This window comes from Malania oleifera, chromosome 5, assembly GCF_029873635.1.
Source record: "Malania oleifera isolate guangnan ecotype guangnan chromosome 5, ASM2987363v1, whole genome shotgun sequence".
Taxonomy (NCBI): Eukaryota; Viridiplantae; Streptophyta; class Magnoliopsida; order Santalales; family Ximeniaceae; genus Malania; species Malania oleifera.
The window spans coordinates 61,930,227-61,947,634 of NC_080421.1; the positions used below are offsets into that span (position 1 = coordinate 61,930,227).

Here is a 17,408-nt window from a genome sequence, read left to right on the forward strand (position 1 = left end):
AAAATTAAAATAAAAGAGAAAATTATTTTCAACGACTAAATAAGTATATAACATTTGCGGAACGTCAAAAAAAAAAACAAAAAACCAAATATTGAAGCTACTAAACTACTTGTCCCTGCTAAGGAAAGTATGCGATTCTCTTTCTTTTCCCGCCAGCCGAAAAAATTCATCTTTACAAAAATACACAGAATATCAATTTAACAAGATATTTTTATTCTAAAAAATTTTTATAACTTTTTATTGTATTCTTAAAAATAGTAAATGTCAAACAGAAACACACAAAATAAACCAACCGTCCTCCATCTTAGGGATGAAGATTGTAGGCATCCAAAACCCATGACCTGCTTAACGAAGCTCGACCTTGATTGATTCAACCAGACAGAAGGTTAGGTTCACTTGGGGCTTGACAGAATAAGAATTTGGACAACACCATGATCACAATACCATCATTTTTCAAAGCATTTGGCAAACCAACGACAGACGATTGGTATTATCCATCTGAACATAAGCGTACATCAAAGACACACTATTACACGTCACCTCATCTGCTACAAAATAAATAAATTACAAAAGGATTTTGTCATTAAAATGATAAACACTCGGCAGAACGATCAGGCCACCAACCCTTAAATAGGAATCCATCAATTCCATGCCTTGCTCTCCACTACATTGGTGAATTCCACCACCATTTGTTCTCTTTTAAAAAGGTCCACATGATATTGACGAGGTTAAGCAAGCGAAAGAGAGAGCACATCAACACAGCTAGTCCCGTTGATGCCGAGAGAGAGAGAGAGAGAGAGAGAGAGAGAGAGATTTTAAATGGCGACTTTCAAATCATCTTTCGCATACATCTATGGTACAATTTAGATCTGTTAAAAGGAGCGGCTTTCAAACATAGCCAGTAATTTTCACCAGAGAACAAGAAAAGAAAATTAATACACTTTTCATCAGAGAAAATAAATGTCAGCATCGTACCAACCAGTTTCGAACTTGCCCAAGCATTTATGGTTTTGAGGTTAGCTTGTTGAGAGCAGCATTAATCCTATCATCAAGAATCATTTTGCAACTGTCATAGAAATCTAGTATCTCCATCGATATGTTCTTCACCTGTTAGCATAAACCCAAATCAAAATTCTAATATGTTGACAGACAAAGAATTCCATACACTTGTCAATACAAAGCTATATTGACGTTTATTTAGGCAGAGAATCAAAGCTACAATGATGCATCAACAAACTACAATTCAGCTTGTAAGACTTCCTGATTGCATGGTGATTGTATATACTAAAAGGGTAGTGCTCATCATTCATAGATTTCTTAAGGGAGAGAATGATAAGTAATCCTTTACTACTGTTCAACTGCTCTAATTCCTGAATCTTATGGTTATAAAACATATATTAGCCAATCCAATGCAGTTCCAGGACCATCAATCAGCATTTTATGTCCCAAAAAGTTAAAACTTCCCAAGAGTGACACATTTCCCCTTGCCAAATGTTGTCTCAACTTTTTTTTACTTTTACTAAACATTCAAGAAACCATTTCAGTCTTTCAAAATTTTGAATAAGCGGCAATTATTTGAATTCCAAAGACAATCCACCCAAATCACTCAACCCTGAGTATCAGATAGTAACGAACTGTCCAATGCATACTGGCATTGTCAATACACAAACTTGACATACTATAAGAGCAATGCCCAACATTCATATATTACCTTGAGATTCCATGCCGCACATTGCCATTCATCATAAACATAATCAATGTGTGGCAAGATAAATAGAAAGTGTTAGAATACCACTTTCTCTAAAAGTATAAGTTGTTAGGTTGTGGGCCAACAATGTCGAGCCTTAACTCTCCCCCGCACATACAGCCCAACAACACATAAAGAGACAAATAATAAACAAGATCAATTATAGGGAATAAGATAACCCACAACCTCCTGGCAACCTGATTCTGATATCATGTTTGAATACCAGTTTACCTAAAAGCCTTTAGGTTGTGCCAATGATATCAGGCTTTTACATAAAGAACCATAGGTCATACCAACAAGAAGATTCTTAGCTGCTAAACCTCAGTTTGGCCCCTCTGGGGCTGAACTTTTAAAAAGGAATTGATGAAAAGGAACTAATATCATGTTCTTGTAAAAATTGAGTGTTTTCTTTGTGAAGAAAGAGCTATTAGGAAAAAAAAAAAAAAATTGATCCAAAATTTTGGTGAAAAAGTTATAACTTGGCTGAAATGTTTAAAATGACCAAAATGGATATATCATTTTAGGAAATATAAATAATGTGTACATAATTTTGCAATATTTGAAGAAAAAAAAAATTAAAGGAACCCACAAGATAGAATAATTAGCTAGCCTTCAGGTTTTAAAAGCTCAAAATCTTTAACATCTAAGAGCTTCCCAAAAAAGCTACAAGGTCAAAAAGCAGCTAATCAAATACATACTTTTCAAAATATCTGGGTGAAACTCACCTTAAGTATCTTAACTATATATAAAACAATGGGTAGAGTAAAATCATTTTCTGGACGAAAATGTCCTTATCTTTTGAAAGCTAGACAAAATATTCTTTAAAAAAATTAAGTTCAACCATATAAAGACAAATTTTTATATCACTGAGATAAACAAATAAATTTGACTTTAGTAGTTAAATATTAAATATAAAGTCATAGATTTAGAAGTAGTTTTCACTTAAATTTATTCGTAATTATGAAAAACTCAATAATTGTTGATTAACTAAACAAAAAAAAAAACTATACATGAAGATGTTAATTTTTACATTAAGGAATCATCTATCAAAGTTATTGAATCCTATACATAGGTTGCTTTAGAACATATTGGCTTACAAATTAAAAAATATTTCAACATTCTATAAATCAAAAAACATGACACAGAGACATGTAATACATAAATAAATAAATAAGTCTCGAGTACAAATTTCCATCATGCCTCTATGAAAGTAGTTAAAATTTACTTTCCATTTGTTGAAAATTTCACATGCAACACATGCATCTTAAAAAATTAAATAACTACAAAATCTCCATAAATAAAAATATATTAAATATAATTTTTGTCATATAATTTTGGAAAATAATTTATTTGACACGTTCAACATCCTTATACATGACCTACAATATCCATACATCTTTCAAAGCATTATATTCATTTCTATTCTAATAGCTTAAAATATTTATAAATATTGTAATACAATAACAGGATAACAAATTTATTAAAATGTTTTTCATGTAGACGTATATACATCTGTTATATAAATTTTCTATTTTAAAATACTAATTTTTAACAACATGATCTTTTAGTGATTGTATTATAAATATTAAATCAAAATAAGTATGTTTAAGAAAAACTACTATTAATTTGTTTAAAATGTGTAGTAACACTAGATAACTACATTGCAAATTATAAAAACAAAAAAAAAAAAAGCTAAAAAATTTCTATAAGGATATCATGTCTATTGTTGTCTTATCCATCATATCAACATTTTTTGATACATTTATGACATGCATAATACCTTTTTGACATGTTCACAATTTCAAAAATATATTTTTAATGCTTCACAAGTCACCGATACTTTTCCCATGACACTTCTTAAGCACACCCCCAAATTTTTTTTTAATACGTTTTTAAGACATATAATTAAGTATAATAATATAACTTTATTTTAGTTTGTCATAAAACATGATAACTTTAATAGAAGAATACAGCAACTTTGAGTTTTTTTTCATAACAAAATAAATACAAAGAATTATTGACATTTTCAATGGAAGACATTATTTATTGATAATGTTTTACAAATTTAAAAACAATGAAGAATATTCATCGTTATTTATTAGATTTTTTATATGGTGCCATATTAAAATTTAGTATTTATCTAGTGTAATATATTTAAATATAATATTGTATAATTTTAATTAGCATGTCCTTTTCAAAGAACTGTTCTAAGATTGGTCGTGTTATTGCATTCGTATGGCGTCATTACTTTGGTAGCATTGTCCCATGTCCATATCTGTACCCATATTTTACAAGTGTGAAGAAAATAAAAATTCTTATAAATAACTCCTATTATTCATATTTTAAGTTATAAACTCACTATGATAACATATACACAACAAAGCAACTTAAGTCTCACTAAGTGGGGTTAGCTAATTACAATAACATATAATCAATTTATTTTTAGAACTTCTAAACCTTATTATAAATTATTTAAGTATGCTACTCGAGATTATTCACTTGTTATCACGTGCAAAGCACGTGGCAATTCACTATGTTTAAGAAAAAAACTACTAACAGAAATTTTAAAGAAACTGAACTCTCATGTTACTCAAACTAACAAGCACCAACAAGGAAATTCCAATGGTTTAGGCGGGAGGAATACTTCAAGGCATTAAACATTAGTATCCCAATCTAATAGATCAGCATTGTAGCTCATGTGGTGAGCTTATTTTTAACATTTCACATGTGGTGAACTATACATCTTATGTACTGTACAGTATAAATTTGTGTGCATGCGTGTACCGTTTTGAATATTTTACGACACTATGGACCACCATAGCATGTTAGCCAATAGCTGTTTGCCTGTTTGCATCACAATAGGAAGACAGGGACACCAAGACAATCAAAAACTAAACTGTGACCTAAAATGAAAGTAAACATTCAACTATGTAGTACCAAAATGAGTTCTTCTACAGACATACAAAGCGCAAATGACACTTCTAGGATGCATGCTGCCTCACAGACCATATTTCTTTTGTTTTCCCAAAAAGATAAATCATTTCCAACATAAGTCCATTTATATTAAGAAGGAGATAAAAGATATTACGAAAACTTTTACTTCAAAGACTTACCACATTCATATCAACTCGAAGCTCTTCAAACCATGCAGTGGTGTCTTTGTCTTTGAGTACACTTGCAATGTATATACAGGCTAATGCAATCATGTGTGGAGGATGTATCAGAATAAGATCCATCTTGTAGGTGTCATTGACAAGTCCCCTATTGTCCAAATGAAAAGTTAAATAGAGTAGACATAAACAAAAAAAAAGAAGCGAAACAAAACAAAAAAGCAAAACAAAGCAAAGTTTTGACCAACACATTTAGGCCACAACAACAGAAGACAAGAGAAAAACAAAAAAGGAGAATGAAAGAAAAATAGAAAGAACAAGAAAAATTACAACTGTATTTGTTAAAATGAAGTGCTAGCAAGCCCAAAGAGTACATCTGTCCTAAAATTTTATCGAACGGATGATGTACACAAAAATTAGGCTTGGCTGCCTAACAATTCCACATATTCTTTTCATCATTGCTTATTAAAAATTTGAGAGGAGAATATAATTGACAATATTTCTCTTTTTACCTGTGGCCATATCGCCATGAGTAAAAACTTGAAGAAAGTTTGCTTTTGAAAAAAAAAAAAAACCTGGTTTAGTAGAAAGAAATTGTCACAAATTCAACAAATTGATTTGGAATATGCCATGTATTTTATTGTTCTACAGAAACACCCTTTTTATTTTTTTTGGAAAATAAATTTGAGGCAGACAATGTCTCTGGCAGTGTGAAGACAGGCAAAGTTCAGCAGAGAAGGAGACAAACAAATTTTCATGCCTTTAACCAAAAACTTGAAGAAAGTTTGCCTTAAAAAAAAAAGAAAGAAAAGAAAAGAAAAGAGAGAGAGAGAGAAGGAAAAAGAAAATAAATTAATGTTCTCGTCTTCTATTCACAAGGAAATCATACTAGAAAAGCATTATATGGATGCTTTTCAAAACACACTTTTTTTTATCTGTTTTCTAAAAAATTGATCACATAAAATGCACTTTTTCAGTATCATGCTAAGTTATCCAAACACAAACTGGAATACTGTGCCAAGTGGGACAACCATGAGAGTTGGGCAAAACAGGGTTAACATAAGATGACTGTTGTATGAGGTGTTGGGTATACACAACTTCCAAGTTCAAATACGAAATTGGATAAACTGGACATGTCAAAAGTTATCCATCATGTGATCATAAACAAAAATGCTATTTTATTCTTTCATTCTTTCTTTTAATTTCCCATGTGTTCCAACGAAAACATAAAAAGGCAATGTTTCAATAGATGGATTTACTAGAAGTATCATCACCAAAAGGAAAACACAAAACCTTATTTCTCTGACACAGAAAGCCCAGATTGGCTCTGAGAAACAAAAAGTCGAAGCTATGTTTTCAAGACAGCTGCAGGAAAAGGCCATCAGCAGCCTATCCACATTATGCAGATAAAGCATATAGAAAAATTTACAGAGCATTAAAGGATAAAAAAGATAACAAATTCACATAAGCATGCTGAAATGTGTTGTTGACTACAACAAAAATGGATTCTACCAAGATAACTGAGTCATATTTATATCATTCATGCCAGCATCCTGAAGCAACCTGCAAAGGACAAGAGAATGAGGGAAATTAGTGTCAACTAATTAGCTTTATTGAGAAGAGAGATTGAAAAGCATTTGTGGTGAGGGGTATTAAAGTCGCAACATTATTAGCATCAACCAACCTAAGGTAGCTTATATATATATAACGCCATCTTGTGGTGAGGGGTATTAAAGTTGCAACATTATTAGCATCAACCACCCTAAGGTAGCTTTTATATATATGTTTCTGAAATTTACTAGTTCAAAGTTCAAAATTGTATGTTTGACAAAAGCACTCAAGTTAGGGACATAAAAGAAAATCTATCAGAATCTATAGAAGTTTCCGATTTAGTTGGAAAAGTCATGAACAATTCAGGAGTTATGAATGTGGGAGAGCACCTAATTACATAAAAGGATATTTGTCTTTATTGGGCTATCAGCTTTGAGCACTCCATTCAAAAGATACATAATTTCTGAGACTAATTAAATTTGAGGCAAGCAACTAAAAAAAAGGTGAAGAAAAAGAAATATTTGACTGGACTCCCGACAAGTAAAAAGTACTGCATCCAGATTGCATGAGTAATGTCGTCAAAATCTTCAGGAGAAGAAACTTATGCATCTTTTCTTTTTTACTCTTATATTGCTATTTTCCTTATCTTCCCCATTTTAGTAAGCATGCTGCAGGGTAAGCTATTATTGTATCAGTGGGTTAATCTTGTTTCTATATGTAGAAGACCACCAATTGATTTTATAAATTTATCCAAAAATCCTCAGGAGAAGAATCTTAAACATCTTGCATTATATAATCCAGAAAAAAAATAATACAAATTCAATGAGATTTTTAAAAGGAAAAGTGGAGCTGAACAAGTCCATTCCCTATGCTTTTGTCTTGCAACATTTATACTAAACAGACCACACAGACTGCAAAGAATATAAACTTAATTGATTAGGCTAGAGCATGACAAAATTATGGTTAATTTAGGAAAAGTAGAGCTGAACAAGTCCATTCCCTATGCTTTTGTCTTGCAACATTTATACTCAACAGACTGCAAAGAATATAAACTTAATTGATAAGGCTAGAGCATGAAAAAATTATGGCTAATTTTACTGACATCCCATAAGTTTCATCAAAAGAACCCCCACACCCCCTAACATTTCAAAGTTCTACTGAAATCCCTTGTCTATCAGTTCATAAACAACATTAACCCCTTGTTTTCTTTTGACAGGTTTGCAATTTTGAATTCAGCCATTTAACATGCATTTTTCCACAATTTTATTATCTTGATATTAGTGATGTTATACCAGATAGCCAACCGGATGATTGTCCGGTTACTGGTTCGGGTTGCATTCAAATGGTAAATGTCAGTTGATTTCCTGTAGAATAACCTGTACTATTATATAGTTCTTCATATTGTAGGAACTTAAGTCTGCTGGTTAAGACAAATGCTTCTGCACCTCAACACAGAAGCTCAAATCCCAAGAAGTTCACTTTTGCACTTAAAGATATAAGTTTAAAGAGTTTTGTTGTGAAGTTAAGGGTGGGAGAGAGAATAAAAGAGAAAAAAAGAAAAGAAAAGAAAAGAAAAGGAAAGGAAAAAAGAGGCAGCAGTTTCCTGGAGCTACTGCTCCAGGTCTGCCCCTCATATTTTAATAATGAAGAAGATAATAAAAATTACCCCATTCAAACCACATAATTACTAAGAAATAGCATATTCTCTTCCAACACTCCCTCAAGCTGGGGGTTACCAAACTCACCTTGTTACAACAATTAGACAATCCAAACTTAAATAAAACCTTCATAAAAATATCGCCTCACTGATCCATAGGTTTCACAAATGGAGTCCTCACAACCTTTTTCAACATAGCATCTCTCCATAATGATAGTCAACTTCAATGTTCCTTGTCCTATCATGAAACATCAGATCAGTAGCTTGGTTATCAAAAAAACGTATCTATAGTTTTTCTAACCAAGAATCCCATCACCGACATAAATGGCTTAAACCACATAAGTATTTTGTTTCAACACTAGATCTTTCTACAATAGTTTGTTTCTTGCTACACCAGATAACAATATCACCTCCCACAAATGCACATTATCTGGAGGTAGATCTTCAACCATCAACAAAGCTATCCTAATCTACCTCGAAGTATCCAATGATCCCACAATTTCTATTACATTAATCAAACCTCTAACAGGAGAGCCTTTGTCATACTCTGAATTCTAGAAATAGCATCCTACCGTGGCTCTCTAGGATTTTCCATAACCTGACTCATCATTCCCACAACAAAGGATATGTCAATTCTAGTAATAGGTAAATCAACTTACCAACCAACTTCCTATATCGATGTTTGTCTTCAAAGTCTGGGTCCAACATCCCTAGAATACTTCATGTTTGGATCTATAAGAGTATCAACTGGTTTAGCTCCCAACATACCATTCTCACCCAGCATGTCAAATGCATATTTCCACCGAGATAAATTCAACCCTTTCTTACATCATACAATCTCAATGCCAAGGAAATAAAATAGAGTAGCCAAGTGCTTGATTTGAAAATTTTCTTAAAACCACTGCTTGATATCTGCAATCCTCGTCTGATGAGGGTGACAATGATATCATCAACATAAACTACTAAATGTACCACATCTCATTAGAATAGTGTTGGATAAAAACCGAATGTAGAGACCATCATACTAAATTTGTCAAACCAAGCCCAAGGAGACTACTTAAGACCACAAATGGCTTATGCAAACATACCTTTCCATCCTCCCCATGAGCAACATACCCAGAGGTTGCTCCACATATATCTCTTTTGCAAATCTCCATGCTAGAAGGCATTCTTCACATCCAACTGGTATAAGGGCCAACTAAAATTAAAAATACATGAACAAAATTTAGCCAAGCAATCGAGGAGAAAATATTAAAAAAAAAAAATCAATACTATGTTTGGATGCATCTTTTGGCAATCAATCAAGCCTTAATTTGTTCAATAGAGTGAAGATATTTGATGACTTAGACCCACCAGCATCTAATCAACCCCTTACCCAAAGGAACATCCACCTCCCATGTCCCTCAAATGGTCAAGGCATCCATTTCTACATCCATTGCAAGCTTGCGCCTGAGCATAGCAAGCGCTCCGACATGTGAAGAAGATATCGAAGTAAAGGAAATATACAAGGCAAAAAACACATAGGACTAGAAAGGTGAAGAATGAAAACAAAAGGAGCAATAGCATAAGCAACTAAAGACTATCGAGTACATGCTCAAGTATGTTTTCTAGTGAGCAACTGGTAAATGAAAGTCATGCTAGGATGGATCTCCAGAATCAAAAGGCAAAGCATTGAAGGGTGAAGAAGGTGGGAGACTTCCATTTCTGTTGTCAGTCCTTACTTTAAAGCCAAAATGCATCTTAAATTGAGTGTTGAAGATCCACGTGGCAGAAAAATCTGGAGTCACCAACAAGGTGAGAGAGTTCAATTTCTTTACCATTTCTTCCAATATTAAGACCCATGAAAAGATCGCCTTCGGTGGCTTTTTTCAGCAAGAGACTCAAAACTTCTATTACCATGATAAATGAAAAGGGAGAGAGGGTATTGCCTTGTCTAGTTGCCTCAACCCTCGAAAGAGAGGAAAAAATTTGGGCAGTCACTGATGATCCCTGAAAAAGTTTTAGTAATGCAGTGTTTATGTACTCCAAATTCCCTCAAAAGTTCCTTAAAGCCTTTCTTTTGAGAATTTGGAGGAGAATCCCAACTTCAAAAGCTTTTTCCATGTAAAGCTTGCTAACCACCCTTTTTTCATTGCCTTGAAGTAGGCATCCAACTTTAGATGCAGTAAGGGCTGCATCCATGATCAGTCTACACACTACAAAAGCATGTTGATATTGGTGGAAAACTTCACTATCGCTTTCTTGAGCCTCGTGGCTATGACCTTGGATAAGAACTTAATGATACTACCCTTGCTGTTCTTGAGGGCTAGAAAAATTTCCTTCCAACAGAAAGGCCTTTCAAGCCACTGCAGAGTGGAAGGATTCAAAGTGCTAGAAGTAACACCATGTGGGTTTCCAAATCGCAAGCTCAAAGTAAAGATTCTTATAGAAATCACAAATGCCCCTTTCGATGTCCTTTCCCCAACCAAAATCTTCCACTCAATTTCAATTCTGGTAAACATATAGAACCTTTAGTGAGCATTTTCTGATCATTGGAAGAATCTAGTGTTCTGTTTGCCCTCTTTGAGCCATAAGGCCCTATATTTTTGTGTCCAAGTTATTTCTTCCATGTTAATGACATCAACCAGCTCTTTTTTGAGGAAAAAAAAAAAAAATCTTCTTGATCTATTCAAGTGAATATTCCCAATAGCGTTCTTATTCCACCATTTCAAAAACTTTCTGGCCCTTCAATTTTGAGGCAGCTGCAAAACTTGCTTTCCCCTAAAAACAAAATGAAGGCCACCATAACTCAACCACTGAAACCTTCGTGTAAGCTTTCAAAACAGAAGAGAGTTGGGCCTAATTTAGTTCCCCCTGTATCAAGAACAATAGAGGAATGGTCCAAGATAAGCCTTGGGAGAAAATTTTGTGTTACTTCAGGGAAATGCTAGATTAAAAATCTGTCACCGAGTGGAAGATCAATAAGAGCATTCAGATTGATGAAATCAAGAAACTCCTTCATGCTTGTCCTCTCCAAAGTTCTTCCACTTCTTTCATGAGGACACAAAACTATGCTAAAGTCTCCCAAATGACTCGATGGACGTACATTTGACTTTGACCTCCACGAGCTTATTCCACAGAAGTCACCTATAGGGTCCTCCTGGACCATAGAAGCTGGTGAAAATACACTTGAAGTTATCCTCCAAGTTCAAAAAAAGGCAAGCAACCAAAGGGAGAATTTATTGAGTGATCCAACATGTCCACTATTTCATCCGTCCATAAAATGGGAAGACCAGTGTTTCCAGCAGCTCCTGGGTAAATCCACTTGCAGTTCTTATGCCCCTATAAGCTGCTGATCATAAGCTTATTTACAGTTCCAGTTTTAGCTTCCTGCAAGTATACCATGTCACCTCTCCAATCATTAATGAAACTTTCAATTTCAGTCATTGAGGCCCCTAACATTCCAAGACCATCAGTTTTCTCGATATAATTTCACTGAATAACCCTGGCTTTTGCCAGCCTCTTGTTTTTAATGATAACCTTCCCTGTTTTTTTTTTTTTTTTTTTTAGTTTTCTTCATTAAAAAGCTCAGGGCTGTTTCATCTTTACAGAGGATTCATCTAGAGACCTACTTCTTAAAACATATACTATCAGTACCCAGCCCTTTTAGATCCTCAATTTCTGTGGAAAGAGAACTTTCCTGAGTGTCATCCAAGAATTTGTCGAAAGTTGGAATTAAAGCATCCTTCTTCTGCCAGAGGCATTGGAGCGTCCAGTCCAACTTTTGAAATAGTTTTTTCATGCTGCATGAACTGCTCCTTCAAAGGTGGGAGTTCCAAGACGGAGTCCCAAAGTAAATCAAGGCTTTGGGTGTGTTATCAGGGATTGGACCTCCATTGGTTGAGGAAAGGGGCGAAGGTGTAGGCCCATAGATGAGGGCTAGTGGGAATGAACTGAGAGGATGAGAAAAGGACAAATAGATTTTCTCCGTCACCTGAACATGAAGAGGCCAAACCAAGGCCCACCAAAGTTCGACAAAGCACTTAAAAGGCATTGGGCCTATGGGAGCCTGGATTGGACTTTTGAAAATCTGATTGTTAGGGACCAAAGGGTGGGCCTTGGATCAACAGTAAGGTTGCTCCTTGTAACCAGTTTGTCATGGGTTTGAGTCCAAGGAAACAGCCTCTCTATATAAAATCAGGGGTAAGGCTGCATACACTGACGAACCTTCCCCAACTCTTGCAAAGGAAGGAGCATTGTGGGCCAGGGATGCCCTTTTTTTCTTCCCCCTTTGATTGTTAGGGACCAGCCATCTCTGGTATTCCTGCAACATGACGCACACAAAGGAGCTTGGGTCTTCTCTCATCCTCCCTAACCACTGGTTTGTAAGTCCCCCCAAGTGCAGAGCTAAGTGTGAAGCTGATGGAGTGGCCATAGTGAGGGCAGGAGCACACTGCCTCTGGGGGGGATCAAACTCTTGGCTTCTTAAAGGGATGGGGTCATTTTTGAAATCCTGGTAGGAGGCAAATTGATCAAAGTGCCCCACTGTAATGCAGGACAATGGGTTTTCTCTCAAGGCTAAGAACAACTCATCAGCCCAGCTCAATTGCAGCTGTATAGGTCATGCACCATCCCTTGTCAAAGCCTTCTGGTAAGGCAATATACCTCCACATTCCTGAGTTTAGTCTCTGTTGGGGCCACGAACTTGCCAAATCTGATCATTCTAAGCTGGAGCATTAGGGTTCCTCTCCATCTTTCTACAAAGCCAGAGAGAATATATAAACCCTTACTTGCCGCAATCCCAGAACTCTCCCCAGTAATGAGGAAGCAATCAATCACATCCACTTGATAGCAATCCTACTTGCCCTTTGTATTCCATGATTCTGAGGAGGTTGACATGCTCTCCATTGAGAACGAAAACCTTTTTCAATGACCACTGTCCTTTTGTCGCCTCACATGAGAGAGAGAAGATGTGATAATAATACTAGTGTTATGTGCTTAATGGAAAACCACATTCACTACTCTTACTCTCATGATTGATTGGGTAGGAGGATTCCTTATCCTCCTTGTACATCCTCCCTTCTCTTACTAAAGTTCTTTTTTTGAGCTATATATACACACATGTGCATGCACACCCATATGTATAGCACTCCTCATCTCAAGTGGATCTTCATGGCTGCAAAGCATCAGTATGATCCACTAACCATAGTACAGTCTTGATCTGTATTCACCGTCACTGGCAACTCTTTTTTCAGGTAAATTTTCATTAGTAAGTCCAAATGGAAGGATTTAAGAAAAATGGTAGTATGGTTAATTAAAAGATTTCTCAAAATAGTCAAAAGGTATTAAAGAGGCATTTAAAAATAAAATAAGGGCTCACATTCTGTCAAAGTCAACAACATCAAACTGATGAGAGGGATAATAAGCAGTACCAAAAGGTTCAAAACTAAATGTCAAGGGAAGCCCATGGTATTCTTAAAATGTTAGGGAAGGTTTCTGTCTATTTCTGGTAAAACCCAGAGGAGGTCAAGTGTACTTTGGTCAAACTCTAAGCGGGGATGTATACAAATATGCCCGATGGAATTACTATGGTTTAACATACACAAGGAGGACAATGACTGGAGTATAATTACAGTAAAATAAGTATTGAAATGATAAAAATAGTAGGATAATGATGACCTTAAAAGTGATTTCTCATCATCATGAGTTAAACTTACAGGAGGAGGATATGTTTAAAAGGCGAACCTATAGAATTGAAGTGGGAAACAGCAGATGGAAGAGGAGCTAGAGTATTGTGTTGCTGAAGAATACCAATCAATTAATATATATATATATATAAGATGGTTATACGGTCATACTCTAGTGTGCGGAATGCTGAAGAGTTAAAAATAACATGTCCATGGAGATCAAGTAAATGAAGCAGAAAGAATGGAATGGACTGATGGCAAGACAAGACAAGATATAGTTAGAAATGAATGCAACACAAGTATTTAGAGATAACACTGCAGACAAGGGGGAAATGGACTGATAGCAAGAGAAGACAAGGTATAGTTAGAAATGAGTGCAACATGAGAACTTAGAGGTGACACCGTGCACAAGGAGGAAAAGGAGAAATTATTAGATCACTGGGTGCATACAGAGGATCTAATATGATTACACCATGTGTAAAAGAATTATCTAATTTAGTTAAAATACATATATGAGGCAAAATCATATTAGATCTGGTGTATACAACTGCTGTACCTAATACTTTCTCGGGAAAGATCCTGCAAGTGTCCAACCCCAAATAGTGCATCAAATTTTATCATGTCTCAGTTCCCTATGAAGGCAGTGGGATCTGTTTTTAACTTCAATCTACAGTAGGATTGAAATGATTCCATGATGGTTGATTTACTCTCTCTCTCTCTCTCTCATTGATGAAGTGGCCTGCTTGCTTCCATTGAAAAATGTCTTTGGGACAAATTAAATGACATGTTATGCCTGAATCCTAATATAAGCCCAGAACAAACTGCAGATTTGCAACACATGGGGAAAGAAGAAAACACAAAAAATATATACATACTTACTGAGACAATGCACGGTATGGATGAAATACAACTAAAAAATAGTTGAGTGCTTCTAAAATCTTCATCTCCATTTCAAGTATATCTTTGATTTCATACCTATATTTTTCATCTGCATCTGCATAATAAACATGGAAAACCTCAGCTCTCCTCAAACTAAATGGAATACCGTTGATGACATAAGTAGAAAATTATTAACTGGACAACATCGATTGGAAGAAGAGGAGTACATAATTTTTTTATGCAGAATACAAGAAGCCTAGCTTGCACTGTGCTTTCTTCTGCTTTTGATGCCAGGTACAAGCAGGTCGGAGCCACTAGACGTGGATCGTATTCAGCCATACTCTTTCTGAAAGCATATGGGGAAAAACAGTTGAACTTAGCAAGAGATATCATCCCGGTTTTAAACTACCCAAGTTTTTTTTGACAAAATAGAGCTAATACTATGTACACAGCAGATCAAGGCACTTGAAATTGCATGAACCATATAACCATAAAAATGTACTAGAATAATCTTTACTTAAATGACTAGCAACAGAAAGTCTCTGGGAAGAGAATGTGCTTTTGAATTCATATTAATTGAGACCAATTGCCAATTAATTTTTCCACTCTTGGAATTATTTCTACATGATCCACATGGGAAAAGAATGTGCTTTTGACTCCATTTACTTGATACAAGTTGCCAATTAATTTCTCCATTCATGGAATTATATATACAAAGGGTCTTAAATTTCTATGAAATTGTCGAAATTTTCGGTTTCCGTCACCCTCGAAATCAAAATGGCAGTCAATTTATGTCTTGCATAATTTTCATCGAAATCTCAATGAATCATCCTGAAATTTATCAAAATCTCGAAATTTTAGCGAAACTTGTCGAAATTTTAACTATACAATGAAATTTCCTTAGAATTAAAATAAGAGATTTAGGAGTGAAGTGAAATTTCTCTCTTAATTTATTTTATCTATTTTTATTGAAACAATATATTATTACAAATGCTTTTGAAATTATATGAAAAAATAAACTTACAGCAACAATTTATTTAACCATTTATGTCTAAATTGTCATTATTTGCATAATAAATAATATTTGAATGATTTATGAATTTCATTTGTATTAGCTGAATATGTTTACTGTACATTATCTTACAAATATGTTTGATACACATACTATATTACAACTTTTCCACCTCATACACAACATAGACGTATTTAACTTGTAATATATTAGTCATAAAACTTACATTATTATGTTTGTTAACCATTTCTAAAGTTTCACAAAAAATTCCATGCTTTACTACTGATTTCTGTTATTTTTTCACATTGACATTGAAATATAAATTTTTGTCGAAATTTCCTTACTTTTTGAACTTCGAAATTTGAGTCAAAATCGAAATTTAAGACCTTGTTACACATGATCCTCATGCACATCTCATAATGAAATGATACTGGAATAAATGTCAAGAATCATCAAAAGCTTAGGTGCTCATGTCATAATGTAGATAGGCCTGTAGTAGTTAAGAGAGTGCCCAAGGCGCACCTAGGCTGAAGGCACACTAAAAAAAAATACATGTGCCTCACATAGCCTCAGGCAAGTGAACCAGCAGGAGGTGCAAGCCTAGGCACCCAAGAATGCACCTTGGACTGAGCACTAGGCGTAAAGAAAGGCACAGCTGGCACATAATGTGCTCATTCTAACAGAATCAGCAGCTTATATCCTATTTCAGCACAAGTAAATGATAATTTTATTCTGCCCTTAACCTAAGATTTTCTGTGTAAATAAGGAAATAGCCACCATTTGAATTCGATAAATATATACACAGCGCCTGATCCACAAGCCTCCCACCATATCAGTTTGAGAGCACAAGATGTACAAAACCTTATCTACACATATTTGGAGAGGCTGCTTCCATTACTTGAACCTATGACCTTTCAAGTTTGAGGGTAGCACTCTCCAATTGAGTTAATGCTCCCGCACAACAAAAATAATTTTAAAAATAACAAAATAATAAAAAGAAATCACTAACAAAATTGAAAATTTTGAAGATTATTTGGCTCTGGTAATTTCAAGTTGGGAGATTTGTCAAAATAAGAATTTAGAAAAATCCATTTATTGTAAAAATGATTAGAAATCAAAATACCAGCAAAAATTATTCTTGAAAATGCTTCATAAGGTCTTGGTCCAAGTTTGGACAAATATTCAAGTTTCTCAACACCCAAACAAGCTCTAGCTTTACTTAAACCTGCTTATACCAACTTGATATAGAAATTTTCCACGTGTTCCAATAAACCATGAAATTCATCCAAATAAATAAATAAATAAATAAATAAATTCTGAAGCCAGTCATTTAAATTCAAAATTAATAAGGCAATTCTAATTATTACTAGGCATGCAGTTAATTGATAGTCTTACTAGAGCATGCCCAACTTCCCTTTCGTTCCTTTCTTGTTTTGCATTTTTGCAGAAGAAGAAACCTTCCCCCTTCTCCATGTCTCTCATGGAAGCCATGGTTGCAGTAGGAGATAAAAAGAGAGGCTTGCAAATGTTCAGTCCAGATTGAAAGGAAGAGCTTCAATCTGAGGTTGGACAAAATGAGTGGAGGTGTACCTCTTGTTGTTCTCAAACACAATCCATCCCATAATATGTGGGTGAGGCTGCTTTCAGTTGCTGCAAAGTGGTTTTCTAATGGGATGTTGTAGGTTTTTGGGAGGTTGAATAAGGATTTTTTATGTTTCTTGTAGGAAGTGTGATGTATTGGATGGCAATTTGAACAACTAGCAGATTAAATTAGACTAGCATTAGG

At 34.7% G+C, this 17,408-nt stretch overlaps 1 protein-coding gene across 1 annotated transcript in view; it reads right to left on the reverse strand.

Moving 5' to 3' along the window:
• Window positions 1-811: 811 nt before the first annotated feature.
• LOC131155165 (cyclin-C1-2-like) overlaps window positions 812-17,408 on the reverse strand; it is a 96,021-nt gene continuing 79,424 nt past the window's right edge. Inside the window, exons 5-9 of the mRNA XM_058108113.1 lie at window positions 14,838-14,956; window positions 14,611-14,725; window positions 6,370-6,420; window positions 4,861-5,008; window positions 812-1,107 (exon numbers count right to left, since the gene is read on the reverse strand). Of these exons, the coding sequence (XP_057964096.1) occupies window positions 1,003-1,107; window positions 4,861-5,008; window positions 6,370-6,420; window positions 14,611-14,725; window positions 14,838-14,956 (538 nt within the window). The 3' untranslated portion in view covers window positions 812-1,002. The remainder of the gene's footprint in view (window positions 1,108-4,860; window positions 5,009-6,369; window positions 6,421-14,610; window positions 14,726-14,837; window positions 14,957-17,408) is intronic.